This window comes from Nycticebus coucang, chromosome 1 (assembly GCF_027406575.1).
Source record: "Nycticebus coucang isolate mNycCou1 chromosome 1, mNycCou1.pri, whole genome shotgun sequence".
Lineage (NCBI taxonomy): Eukaryota > Metazoa > Chordata > Mammalia > Primates > Lorisidae > Nycticebus > Nycticebus coucang.
This window is the reverse complement of record NC_069780.1, coordinates 76,968,312-76,982,582: the sequence shown is the minus strand read 5'-3', so window position 1 is coordinate 76,982,582 and position 14,271 is coordinate 76,968,312. Positions and strand designations below refer to the sequence as shown.

The 14,271-nt window shown below is 31.7% G+C and overlaps 1 protein-coding gene across 3 annotated transcripts in view; it reads left to right on the top strand.

The window, feature by feature from the left end:
• LRBA (LPS responsive beige-like anchor protein) overlaps nt 1-14,271 on the top strand; it is a 791,645-nt gene that overhangs the window by 238,809 nt on the left and 538,565 nt on the right. For all 3 annotated transcript variants that reach the window (XM_053582486.1, XM_053582498.1, XM_053582475.1), the window contains exon 34: nt 984-1,045. In XM_053582486.1, coding sequence (XP_053438461.1) covers nt 984-1,045 — 62 coding nt within the window. The remainder of the gene's footprint in view (nt 1-983; nt 1,046-14,271) is intronic.

Here is a 14,271-nt window from a genome sequence, read left to right as displayed (position 1 = left end):
TATTAAAGTAGGGAAAGAACTAAAAAGCAAGAAGATGGAAGAAAGAAAATGGATTGGATACCTGAAAGTGGTTTAATAGGGAAGAAAAGGGTAATATTATAGGGCCTTACAGGCCACCTGGAATTATTTTAGATATTACATTCTGTAACCTAAGCTTGTGTATGCACCTAGAAAAATATACAATAAAGAAAATAATTTTTCTTATTATTATTAGTGTGATTTAATTTCATCACCTTATTTTTTGATATTATTTTCCTAAGATATTGGTTATAAAATATTCTCTGAATGAATTACTTTAGATTTTATCAGTAATTGAAGCTAAAGAATTCTCTAGATAGGAATTAACTGTACGAAACTTCCTTCCTAAGGACCCTTTTGATAAACCAAAATGAAATAGAGGAGAGAAAATATAAACAAATTAATTTATAAGAAATCAAGAATATGTAACAGACAACAACTTGCATTTCTGCTAAGGTTTAGTATGAGGTCAGAGGTCAGGGTACTAATAAGAGTGTTTGGGATGTCTGCTGCCATGAAACAAAATGGAAACTTGATTGATAGCTAGGGGGTTGAACGGAGAGAGTGTGGTGGAGAAAGCAAAGGTCAGGGAGCCATTTCCCTTCTCTGCATATATAATGATCAACTCTCTCCAAAACAAAATATAGAAAATATTGATAAATATAGCATACGTTGTACACATTTCTATGCCTGTTGTGAAATGTCATTATATATGAAGTTGTAATAAATGTTATAATATTTGAAAGCTAAAATGGAATAGTTTGCAAAAAAATGGTAGTAGTTTTTGATGCCAGATTTAAGGTAACCATAGATTATCTTGCTTAATTATCTGATCAAATATATGCCAGTTTGGTTTTTAGGAAGATGTTAAATGTTTTATTTTAAAAGCCAATTTGGTTGAACTTTTATAATAAATAAATCTGTCCTATTTGTTTTTTAACTCTGTAATTTTTTTTTTTAAATAGGTCTGGTTTGCATGAAGTCTAGTAACTCAGTTGTGGAATTGGTTATGCTACTTTGTTCTCAGGTGAGTGATAGACTAAATGTTGAATTAGAAGTAAATTCTCACGTGAATTTGTATCGACAAGGAAGTTTTGTTTGCATAACTGAAATTGTTGCCATAAATAAGTTTTATGTTTGCTATTAGAAAGTAATTATATTGCAACACAATTACTTCTCATGTTTGATTCTTAGAGATGATTTTGAAGAAAGCACTGAGAAAAAGTCAGTAGATAAATTGGAAAGCAAAGGTTTTTAGAGTCACATTAAAAATGTCCAGATAAGATGATACTGAGATGACTAAATTTCTTTGCTGTGTATATTAAAGTTATAGAAACAGATTTATTTCTATACCTTGTAGAGTGCCACACTGACTCCACTGGGAGTCATGGGTTTACTTCCCTTTTGTGCAGTGGTTATAAAATGAGTGATAAATAATTTTGAGTCCTTGTCATTGCTAATTATTTTTGACATACACAATAGATTTGGGAAAAGATCAACAAAAATGTGGCAGCCATCATAATAAGATGTAGAAAATAAATTCTTAAAAGCAAAATTACTTTAGGTGTTTAGAAACCTTGTACCTCATATAGTCAACATTAATGCTTTTTTAAAAAAACTTATATAAAAAATGTACCCTGTGATGTTTTGTTTTCTGTTTTGCAATTAAACAGATGAATGCTTTTATTGAAAATTTTCTTTGTAGTCTTTTAAAAGTGATACCTTGCTGGTAGTAAATTCCCCCACTTGAAACTTTAAAATAGCCTTTTTTAATAGGAAATGTATTGGTCTGGAGGTCAAGGGTTTTGACCCATTTCAAAACCTTTGACCTTCATTTACAACTCTCATGGTTTACTTGCCTAACGAATAAGGATAATGCAAAATTAATGTTTCTTTGCATTGATTTATTTGTTTTAGTGCCTGTATTGCCAAATTTATTTAGACTGTGCTGATGGATATTTCATGAATACAAATTAAAGAATCATAGAAGGTGTGAAAAATCAATACTATGCATTGTCAATTAAGTGTAGTAAGAACATTTACTTCTATAGAATGTACCTAATGTATTTTTCCAATGAACTTATGAGTAGTAGTTATGTTTTTTAGTGGGCCTGTTCTTAAATTTAGTGAGAATCATGTTTTATAATTTAATCATCTCCTTTACAAAATTTCATTTCTTCAAAAACTGACCAGATACAATTTTTCATTAAGCCATTTGATTTGAAATAATTAAGTCTTTCTTAGAAGGAAATTGCCTTATATCATTCTTATACTTACATGAAATTACCCTTATTTTGAGGAAGAATTCACTTGCGGTTTTAGATGCTTCTTCATAAGAATGTAAATTTATTATTTTAGTAATGTAATTGTTTCATTGGTGAATTTGATAATAACATTTCGCTTTTTAGTTAGAAGAATTGACATGAGAACTATTTTACATGTAATATACTGCATATTTGTATATTAGAAGCTGCAAAGAATAAAGAATGACATGTTTAAATACACCTATTTGTCATGTATGTCATAGTGCTGTTTAATACTAATTCAATCAAATGGGATATGACGATTACTTAGTAGAGTAAGTTTTAAAAGTCAGAAATTCTCAGTTTTTTTTTTGTTTGAATAAAATACATTACAGGGCATTTGAAATCCATAACATCTTTTATGAGTTCTTCAAAAGTTCTGTGGCATTTCTACAAGACGTTAGCACAGTGTGAAAAATGATGTGAAAAATGAAGCCTGAATTAGCTCCAGATGTATACAGATTGTTCTGGGGTGATAATTACATTTTTCACTTTGAATTTTCCTAATTCAAAGAGGTCAGCTTGGTAATCACAAAAGTGATTTATTTTGTTAGAAGTGAACTGTCTTTTGCTGCATGAAAGCTTAAGAGATATGAAATTGAATTTCAAGTCGACATTTTGCAGATACTGGGTGGGGATGACTTGAGCTTGATTGATAATTTTTTTGGTCTGAGGTAGGGTAGGAAGCAAAAAGCCACCATCTTGCTAAAATTTTAATTAAGTTTTTAAGAGGAGATGGACAGGATTCAGTGCCAAAGATCGAAAGATCAGGTCAAAAACTCCTTTTTTAATCACATAAATAATGAGATATGCTTATGAACTTAACATCTGCAAATTTGATTTAGAACCTTACAAATTAGTTGATGTTAATTTCATGACAATTGGCCATGTTTTGATTATTTGTCTTGAATCCACTCAAAACTTACTTTCTTTGTACATTCTTTTTAACAAGGTGATTTCCCACCATTCTATTGCAAAAGCGAATTTAGATCCTAAGTTTCAAAAATGAAGAAATGATCACATTTGGCTTGTTACCAACAAGACCAAACAGATTACTATACATGTATATGTCTTTGTAGCATCAACTAGAATTATACTTTTCAGTGCCTACTCATTAATCAAAAGTTCATTAGGCACCATTTCCTATTTTCTTCTATTTAAATTTTAAAATTACTTATGTAAAATGTTATTATTTTGAGTTAGAAAGCTCTCTTACAATATTCAGCATTATATTTTTGAGTAAAATTAATATGTATGTAAGATGTATTGAATTAAATTTAGTCATTTATTGACTCCCATGTGAAGTAATTCATTAACTACTTAAGGTCCAAAAACTGATTTAAATCCTCTTTACTTCTTAAAATAAGACTTACATTCTTCATGCAGCTGGTGTTCTCTGATGCTCACAAAAAAATTGAACAAGTTTTCAACACATTTTGATTATTTTTCACAAATATGTAACTTATTTGTGCCCCAAATTTATTGTGTATGAGTATAAACCTGTTCGAAATCCATATGAATTTAAAGAAATGTCAAATAAATGTTTCAAGTAATTCCAGCATTGTATAAAGTGTTTGTACCCTGCTCATTTGACATTAATATCATTTTTGAAAGAATTGACATTGCATTCAAGGCCACTTTATAAAAGCGTTGCGTTGCTCATCCTAATTCAGTGTGACATACATTCCAATAACACTACCTCCCTTCTTGGGTTTAAAGCTAAATTTATGACTCTGCATTGTGAAGTGCATCATTTAAAAATGGTTTCAACCCAAAACATCTAATAAATAAATAATGTGTATGGCTACTCAGTAGTAGACTTTCTAGACTAGAAATCATTCCATCGGATACTCAACAGTCCACTATCGGAGAGGGCTGTCAGATAAATCTTGTGGTAGCTGCGTTCATGTCCTGTAAATCACATATTATTGTCTGAGTCTTCTGCCAGGTCATCTATTCTTTCCCCATTTATCAGAAATACATACAGTGTATAGAAAAACTAGAAGCACCATGTAGTCTGGCCTGGCATCCCGTCTGACTAATTAATTAGCAACAAAAGTTAATTTAAAATACTGTGTTAGTTTGATCTTTCTTTAAAATGTTTTTCATCAATGTATATGGATTATTGCTATTTTTGGAAATATTTCTCGTACATGAAAATAATGATAGGTTTGATAATTTTTGACTCAAGTATTTCTCTATACTTCTGAATTATTCATTTAAAAATTATAACATTCACAATAAGGATCAGATAGCACTCTTCTTATTATGTCAGTGTTGTGCTTGAATGTTTTTTTCTGAATTTTTATAGTAAAATTTCTTTATTCTTCTATAATGTCTTTTATTTTCCTAGATTTCTTTTTCATTTTGAACTTATTTCTTCTGAATATATGACATTACTATTATGGCTTTTACCATTTTAGTTCACAAATTTTTTCTTTTCATGGTTGTGATGGTTTTATAGGTGTGTATTTTGAGGATGAATAGGTTATTTAAATAACCCCTCCCCCCAACCGCCCCACAGCAAGCTCTCTGTACTATGGCACGAAGGTGTCCTTCACCATTAGGCCTTTCTTATTGCTTGAACTTCATTTCTTCCCACTTAAATTTTAATTTTATATCTGTTCTCAAGACCCACTGAACATTTACATTTAGCTGAATATGCCATCATATTTCTGTGTCTTGGCACATGCTTTTTCTTTCCCACTTTCAAATTTGGTGACTCCAATTGTTAGTGACTGCTGATTGATCAGATCACAGCTTAATTATCCTTTTCTAACACCATCATTTCTATAGTTGGTATCCTTCGTTTTTATTTTATCACCCACAATACAATTTACCAACAATTTAAAGTATAGATATGGTAATTTATTTATCTGTTTATTATTAGTTTCCTTTTTGTATTCTAGACTCTATGAAGGTAACAACTTCTTCTGTTTTGCCCATTAAAAGTACACACCTATTTATTACCTAGCACAGTCTTCGTTACATGATGGCTACTCAATGAATATTTATGGCAAAAATAAATCATATAGTTCCTAGATAAATTACAGTTTCTTCTGAAAAGCTTTCCTTGACTCCTCTCTTCCCCACAACTCTATTTGTAAATGTGGTATAATTTAAAGCACTCACTGATCATTTTATAGAATTTCATTCTATATTTAAATTGACTAGGATTTATCTCTGTCTCTTATTTAGACTGTAAGTTTCTTGAAAGCAAGGACTGTTTTCTGTTGTATCTCTAAACATCTCATGTAGTTCAACCAAATGTTTATGTACTTGCATAAGTAATAAACGAATGGTCATAAATCAGCATCTTTTGGATTTTTGCCTTTGGTCTTTTTTATTATGAAATACTCCCATACTTTTTAATATTAATCAGTTTTTATATTAACTCTTCATTTTCATTATGACAGCTATGTTATTATAGTAAAAGAGTGTAGTTATGCTCATTTATAAAGAAGGTCTTTATTTTTTCTTTTTTGTTACTTAATCAGATTCACCTCTTTTAAATAAATCAGCTTTATTGAGGATAAGTTATACATATTAAATACACACACATTTTATGTATATAATGCAATGAATTTTGACATATTCTTCACTATGTAGCAATCATTTTAGATAAAACTTTCTGTGCCCTTTTATAATCAGTCCCCATCTCTGTCACCTCCAGTTGCCACTGATTTGATTTTTATTACCAAGGATTAGTTTTACTTACTATAGAAATTCATATAAATGGAATTTTTTTTTAACTGATGTGCTTAGATATTCATAGTGTGCTCTTAGGAGGACACTTTTTCACTAAAACTCACTATTGAGTTTTAAGAAAGTGGTGTATTTTTTAAAAGAAATAATCGAGCCAATAAAACAAAGGGTTATATTTTGACAGCAATAGAATAGGAATTTTAACTATAATGGCTTAGTGGAAATAGAAATAAGTCTTAATTATGTGTAGTTTTCATCTAAAAGGAAATCCTATGGTATGAAGTTTTCTATTAGGAGTATAGTGAGGGCCATTAACTATACTTCCAGAATTTTCTATTTTTCCTGTCACTTGGGATCAGTTCAAATACTAGCTTTTCTACACAACTTTAGTGGATATCTCTGCTTTGACTAAGGACTGTTTTTTATACTTGCTTGTGCTATTATTTATTCATTTATTTAGCAAGCATGTATCACATGCTTTTAGGACAAGCCCCTTTCCTTAAAGAAACTGTAACTATAGCAACTTTGAACTATAGAAAGGACAAAAACTTAGTGAGAGAGACAAATGTTCCTAATACAAGATAGAAATTTATATGGACTTTAAGAAAAACCCAATACTGGATGGTGCCTGTGGCTCAAAGGAGTAGGGCACCAGCCCCAAATACCGGAGGTGGCGGGTTCAAACCCGGCTCTGGCCAAAAATTGCAATTAAAAAAAAAAAAAAAAAAGAACTGCAATAAAAAGAAAAAAGAAAAACCCAATACTGGCGGCGCCTGAAGCTCAGTGGGTTAGGGCGCCGGCTACATACTCTGAGGCTGATGGGTTCGTACCCCAGCCTAGGCCAACTAAAACAACAATAACAACAACAACAAACAACAAAAATAGCCAGGCATTGTGGCGGGGCGCCTGTAGTCCCAGCTACTTGGGAGCTGAGGCAAGAGAATCACTTAAGCCCAAGAGTTGGAGGTTGCTGTGAGCTGTGACGTCACAGCATCCTACCCAGGGCAACAGCTTGAGACTCTGTCTCAAAAAAAAAAGAAAAACCCAATACATAGAAACAGGTAGTGGTGTTGGGGTAGAGCCCTAAAAGCTCTTTATTAGTCCCTGTTTAATCTAATGTTAATTTTATTTTTGTTCATGAGTATATCATTTTAGTTACCCATGGCTGTCAGTCATTTTTTTTCTTGATTCCATGTTTTTATAATTTCATTGTATTAACAGTATTAAAGTTCCTAAAGCATTTCCTCTACTTGTCTATAGCTTTCCTTGGTTGAGATTGTGGTAGCCATCATGTGCTTGTTTGTCAGTTTTTACTATTCTTGTCCATTATAGCACATTCCAGAGTATGTACTATGTTGTAATAATGGATATTTTGTGGGAAAAATTTACAGTGTTAAATGTTGAGAAAACGGTGTTTTAAATACAGTTCAATTTCTTTTTGGTGTGTTTAGACCTCACCCTCAGAATGTAGTAGATATAAATTGATTGTCCCTGAACTTTGTTATTGTTAATACCTATGACCTTTTGATTGTGGATGGGATGAGAATCAATAGGGTAATGTCTAACCTTGGGATTTAAAAAAGGCTTCCACTATGAGCACCTAGTTTTGCCTTAGAGAGACAGTGAATATTTTAATTCTTATAATGCACAAAGCCTGAGAGAAGGGATATTCTTTGTTGAAATGACTGGAGTTAATTTTGTGTGCAGCAGAATCAGTCGACCTTATACGAAGGAACTGTAGACCTTTGAAGCTTGGAAAATTCATGCTTTATAAATTGGTCATGGCACATCTTAAATGCATTAATAATTCTAAGGTATTTGAAATAAACTTAATAACTTTATGCTAATATGGTAAAAATATTTGTATTTTTGAAACAAAATTTTATGACATAATTTTCTATTATAAAGTAGAAACATTTTCCTTTAAGCAACAGAAAAAGCATATTAGAAATAAAACAACCAGAGTAAAATATTATTTTTTTCTTTTAAAAAAATATCTACGCTGATGGTTTAGTAGAATATTCATTGATCTTTATGTGAATTTGGATGAAGACTTTCTCATAATGTTGATTTAAAGTGCTGTTACAACCTAAAAAAGCATAATTTAACTTGAGATTCAAGATTTAATCTGAAATACAGGCTCCCTGTTGATTTACCTTTTAAGGTAAATTTTATGAAACTGACAGTACACCCTGCGGCTTGGCAGTCTAGTCAGAAGGATGGTACCATGCTGACTATATAACTACATCTTTGAACATTATTCTCAAGGGTGGTAAATGCAAAACAAAGTAATATCAACTGGCACTTAATTCTGCAAGTTCCCTGCTGATTAGGGTATTCACTGAAATGGAACTCTTCCTGACAGGAAGTCAACCTATGAGTATGGAGACATCTGAAAATAAAGTGTGTTTTAATTTGGCACCCTACAGTTTTACAACTGGTCTTTTAAATTTGGGATTAGGAAGAGAGTTAGGAAAAGGGAGAAATTCCAAATGGAAATATTCTGAGCACAATGGTTCTTTGGTTTTAATGTAATTAAGAATGTAGCTGGTATCTCTTTTTTTTCTCAGCAATTATAACATACTTTTCCTTAGCCCTTTCTTTTTTTCTTTTACTTCAAATCAATCTACTAACGTTATTAAAGATATTACAGAAAGGCTAGATTAAAAGGGTAGAGGTTGAAAAAAAAAAAGGTGAAGTTTAAGATTGCCTTTGTTTAATTCCAAACTCTGATAACTGTGAAGCTCCAGCTATACTCCCATACTACGTATCTTTTTAATAATTATAATTTAATGGATCTTAGGTTAATCAGAATTAAGATTAGCCATTTTAGTTTCTTAAAATTCATGTTTAAATCCTGCTATTGAAAGTGTTTTTAATGTTTGTTTTTACTGAGATAAAATTGTTATTTAGCACTTTAATATCTTGACATGTACAATTAGCACATAACACCTTAATTTAGGTATCGTAAGAGTAATTGTTACAACTATTCTGTTGTGTAATTTTTAGTCAGACTGCTCTGTTTAGTTATGTTGCCATTTTATAACATGAATGTCCCGAAGTGTGTATACAGTTCTGATAAACTATGACAATACACTTTTCCATCACTTCTAAAAGTGCTTCCACAATTTTCGGTGCTACCTACCTGTAATGACAGCTCCTTCTGGAAAACTCATAAAGTGTACCCAAATATATGAGGTCAGACAGTTAAGTTTTTGAACTTATCCTAGAAAAAGTGCTGCATGCTTCATTGCTGAATATCGCTAGAGTCACCTTTCAAGTATTCTCTTTGGTCATCTGGTGACCCTAGTGATGTTCAGCAATGAGGTGTATAGCACTTTCTCTAGGATGAGTTTGCAAACTTAATTTTCAGACCTCATATGATGGCAGCTCTGAAGGCAATTCCAGAAAAGGAGTTCCAAAATTGCTCTGAAGGGAGGACTAGCTGCTGCAGAGTACCTCGAAGGTGACCATAATGATATTCAGCCATGAGGTATGTAGCACACTTTCTAGGATGAGTTGGCAAATTTAACTATATGACCTTGCAGTATCATTGATGTCATTAGAGGGATTCATTATAGGGATTATTACTCTAGTGATTTTCAAGGGTATCTTCCCCACCCCTCAGTTTTTGGCTGGGGCTGGGTTTGAACCCGTTGCCTCCGGCATATGGGGCCAGTGCCCAACTCCTTTGAGCCACAGGCGCCACCCAAGAGTATCTTTTTTAAACTTTAGTGTTTTTTATTTATACTACATTACTTCCAATATATTCCCGAGAACTACTTTTATAATAATCTAGTTCACTGCTTTTCAACCTTTTTTTCTAGTCAAATATTCATTATTGGTAGTTGCTCATTATGATTATTCTCAGCGTGAGTCCTATAAGAATGGGGGAGGGATAAAAGGTGATATTATTTTAAGTAGCCCTCTGTAAAGAATCAGATTCCACCTGTAGATTAAGAGAGCAGATCTTAAATATTCTTACTACAAAAAAAATGCTAGGTATATATTTATATATATATAAATGACTATACACACACACACATATATATATGGATATGTTAATTAGCTTGATTCAGTCATTTTACAACCTATCCATACATCAAATATCACATTGTACATGTGAATATATACAATTTCTCTTTGCCAATTACACTTTAATAAAGCTTGGAGGGGGAGAATAAAAGAATTACACTGGTCTAGCTGATCCCTGAATTAGTGAAATGCCTTTCCCTTTCTCCCAATTTTCCTTTTATAGTACATATTAACAAGTTTTCTTTCTAGCAGAGTCTCTTTATATTTCATTTTGAAGCAAACCTATTACTTGTTTACTTCTTGTTCGAAATCAAACTTCTCTGCCTTACTTTAAATGTCCTTAACAGCTTTTGTACTTTCCTTTGTACTACTTCCATGCTGCTTTATTAAATTGTAGTTATGTATTTGACATATGTGTTATGTACATCACACTATCTTCTAGATGTTTTACAAAAAAAGCACCTCAAACTCCATAACCCTAAATCTGTTTTCCACATTCTCCTGACACTTTCTCTTCTGTATTGTGTTTTTACAGATACTTTTATGGATATTGCTTATGAAAATGTTTACTTGTGTACAGGATTTTAGGGCGTCTTTTTTATGATAATTATTGTTTCTTAGAATTCTTTATTCAGAAGCTCGGTACTAATTAGTCACTTATTTGAAATAGGCTCTGCTGGCTTCTTAGGTTATTCTTGTTATAGTCTATCATATACTACAAAATAGAGGGCACATTTAATTTTGTTATTTTTTGAGAAAACTTACCAAGTTGCTTGATCTTTCAGGCTGTCTCATATTTCTATCCTTTGAAAAATACAGTATCATTTATAAAGTACTAGTGTAGTTTGTGAAAATAGTATTGTAAGTTTATAAAAAAGAAAACATTAGTGGCAGTGAGAAAGTAAAATAATGGAGAATATTTAAGCTTTTTGTTGCTTAACCTGTTTCCTTACCACGTCTAGACTGTTGCCTTACTTATTTGGACATTTGACATAAGTTGCTCTGTGTGATATCAGCTTGTCACCAAGATCTCAACTCTCCAGCTTTCAGTTTATACTAGACAAACAGGTTTTATGCTTAGCAAATTAAGGTGAATTTCTGAAATAGAAAAGAAAACCAGTCACAGCTCAATCACTGTTAAAACTAATACTTGAAGTATGAATTGAATGGACTTGCCTCATTTTTTTCCAGCTCTTGCCACAATGTATTAATTTTTTTAAGTTTTTATTTCTTTTAAGCATTTTAAATTTGTTTGAACTTGTTTGAATTTGTTAGTAAAGTTTGCTTGTTTTTGACTTGCTGTTTCTGTTGTTTTTAATTCGGTGTGATAGACTGAAACATTGTTCCAAAAAAGATAGCCATAACCAATCCCTGGAACCTGTGAATGCTAACTTATTTGGAAAAAGAGTGTTTGCAGGTCTGATTAAGAATTTTTAAGTGAAGGGCAGTGCCTGTGGCTCAAGGAGTAGGCTGCTGGTCCCATATACTAGGGGTGGCAGGTTCAAGCCTGGCCCCAGCCAAAAACTGCAAAAAAAAAAAAAAAAGATTTTTTAAGCGAAGAGATAATTCTGCATTATTTGGTGGTTCTAAATAGCATCATGTATCATTACTAAAAAAGGGTAAGTGGGAGGTTAGAGACAGACAAATGGAGGAGTGGAAATGGAGCAGAGAGAGATGTAGCCATAAGCCAAGGAATGGCTGACAGGGGCTTGGAAGAAGCAAGGAACAGATTCTTCCTTGGAGCCTCAGGGGAGATGCTCTACTGATGTCTTTATGGCTTGGGAAAATTGATTTTGGACTTCCAGCCTTCAGAATTGGGAGAGAACAAACTTTTGGTGTTTTAAGCAAAGTTTGTGGCAATTTGTTACTGTGGCTGCAGGAACCTAGTATTTCTTGTAATGCTTTATGTGTTCTAAATGAAGTGCTTCTCCCTCCTCTACTTAAAATGACAAATTATGATTTTCTTTAATAATTATTTTAATATCTGTTGTATGGAAAATTGAGTTAGATACTGTTGAAGGCTTAAGGAGATAGTGATACCTACCTTAATGGTATTTCACTATAGTTGAAGAGACACATTCTAATTTGTAAAGTTTTTGACCCAGAAAAAAAGCTGCAGAATAAGCTAATATTGTATGGAGACGAAATAAACAAGAACAAAATACTACTAGAGAGATGTGTAGTTGATGATTTCATCAGTCTTGACTCATTTGTGGACAAAATCAAGTTCTCAAGTATTTCATCCTATCACTATTTCAATTATGTTATAGGTCAAAGAATGCTCTAAATCATGACATTTATCCATAATATATTTTAGGATGTTTGTATTATACTTCGTATCAGCTCATATCACATTAGGAGCATTGATCAGTATTTGGGAAGAGTTACTGAATCATTCTGGAATGACAGGTCTTATTCTTTTTTACCATGAATGTCATTATGCATAGTATGATTGGCAATAGGTTGTGGCTCTTGACCATTATAGGAAGTTACTGTAACATATGATAAATGTAACTTAATTAATATTTAAAATTAGAGGCCAAAACTTTATAAGTAGATGTAGTACAAAATTTGGAATATTTAATTCTAAAGATATCATCATTTCATAGCATAAATATAAAACACCTTATTTGCTTCTACTGACTGATAAAACAAATGTTACTTTCAATTGCTTATGTTTTACTTGAAGTTAAAGTTTGAGCACTGAAATTAAAATCTCACTTTATATTAACCTTAATAATATGTTCAGTGAATACACAGTGTCAGTTTGTAATGGCCATTGTTCAGAGTAGAAGACCCCAAATGGTTAAACAGCAGGAAAGTTTTCTGCCTGTAGTTAAAAACTGTTGTTTTCTATATGGCTTATTTACCACATGTTTAATTCTTAATGTTGTGTGCTGTGGGATTGGGCATGCTTAAGTCAGCAGAAAGAGTTCTGGTTTTTACATCTAGAGCTATTACTTGCTGTACAATAATAAAGGCACTATTTTATTGGGTTACTTGTAATTAACTTCAGCACTAGCCGTTCATATAAATCATTTGTAATCTGTTTTCTTTAGATTTCTATTCTTTTAAACCAGTTTAATGTACTTGCTTTCTGTTGTCTTTTTACATATGGATTGAGGTTGTAATTGCTTTTTGGAATTAGGCTGTCAGAAACCAACATATATGTGGATTCAAGAAATGATTGAAGCAAGTAAATGAATTTTATAAGGATTTATTACTGAAGTAAATATTTGGTAGTGATATTGTTCTGTTGTGAAACTTAATGATTTTATTCTCTTAAGTTAAAAAGGGTCTAGACATTCAAAAGGTTAAAATGGCAGCAATTATTAGAAAATATTTATACTTTTTATTGTTTCCAAAATTCTGACAAAGAAAATATATGAAATTTCTTTGAACTGCTGTACATCAACTTACTGATAATTTAAAATTTTATTTGATGTGAAGAGAGACCAGAGCATAATATTTTAAAATTTTAAACTTCTAACTCTTCATATATTTTCATACTTTGCATAATATCTGATAAATGTCATTTTCTATATTGACTAAGACTTTATATCATTTTATGCTTAAACTTTTTTATGACTATTAGTTTAAAATGAAAAAAATTAAGTAGAGGTAGATTTGAATAAAAAAGACACATTTCAAAAAAACACATATTTGGCTGGGTTTAAGTTAATTATGTATTATTCAAAACTAAATATTAGAAACAAAAAATTATCTCTAAAAGTAACTTCATTTGGAAAATGTTTATAGTTATCTATCTATAGAAATAATTTACTAGTATTAGGTATTTTAATTCTCTTCTACTGTATTATAGTCTTGATAATTCTTATAAAATAATGTGAAGTGTTTTGAGCTGAGAGGCAGCATGAAGAGAGTTGTTTGTTTCATGTCCTGAAAGTAGTGCTTTTAAAAAGAATTCAGCTGGTAAATACTTTTCATTATTGGTGAGTACATTAGATAGTTTAAATTTTTAAAAAATAATTAGCTGTTTTATATAGTTTTAGTGGAAGTCTTTCATGTTTCCCCTCCAGCAGTCTCTAATGAACACTCCTTGTAATTTCAGTACAGGCTTTGAGATTCCCTAAAGACTTGACTTCAGACCTCAAAGGGCAGCAATTGCCATATGTCTGGAGAACTGGAGTTGCCAAAAAGAATGACCGTATCCTAATAGAACACATTTATACAGTTCCTGAACGTGCAG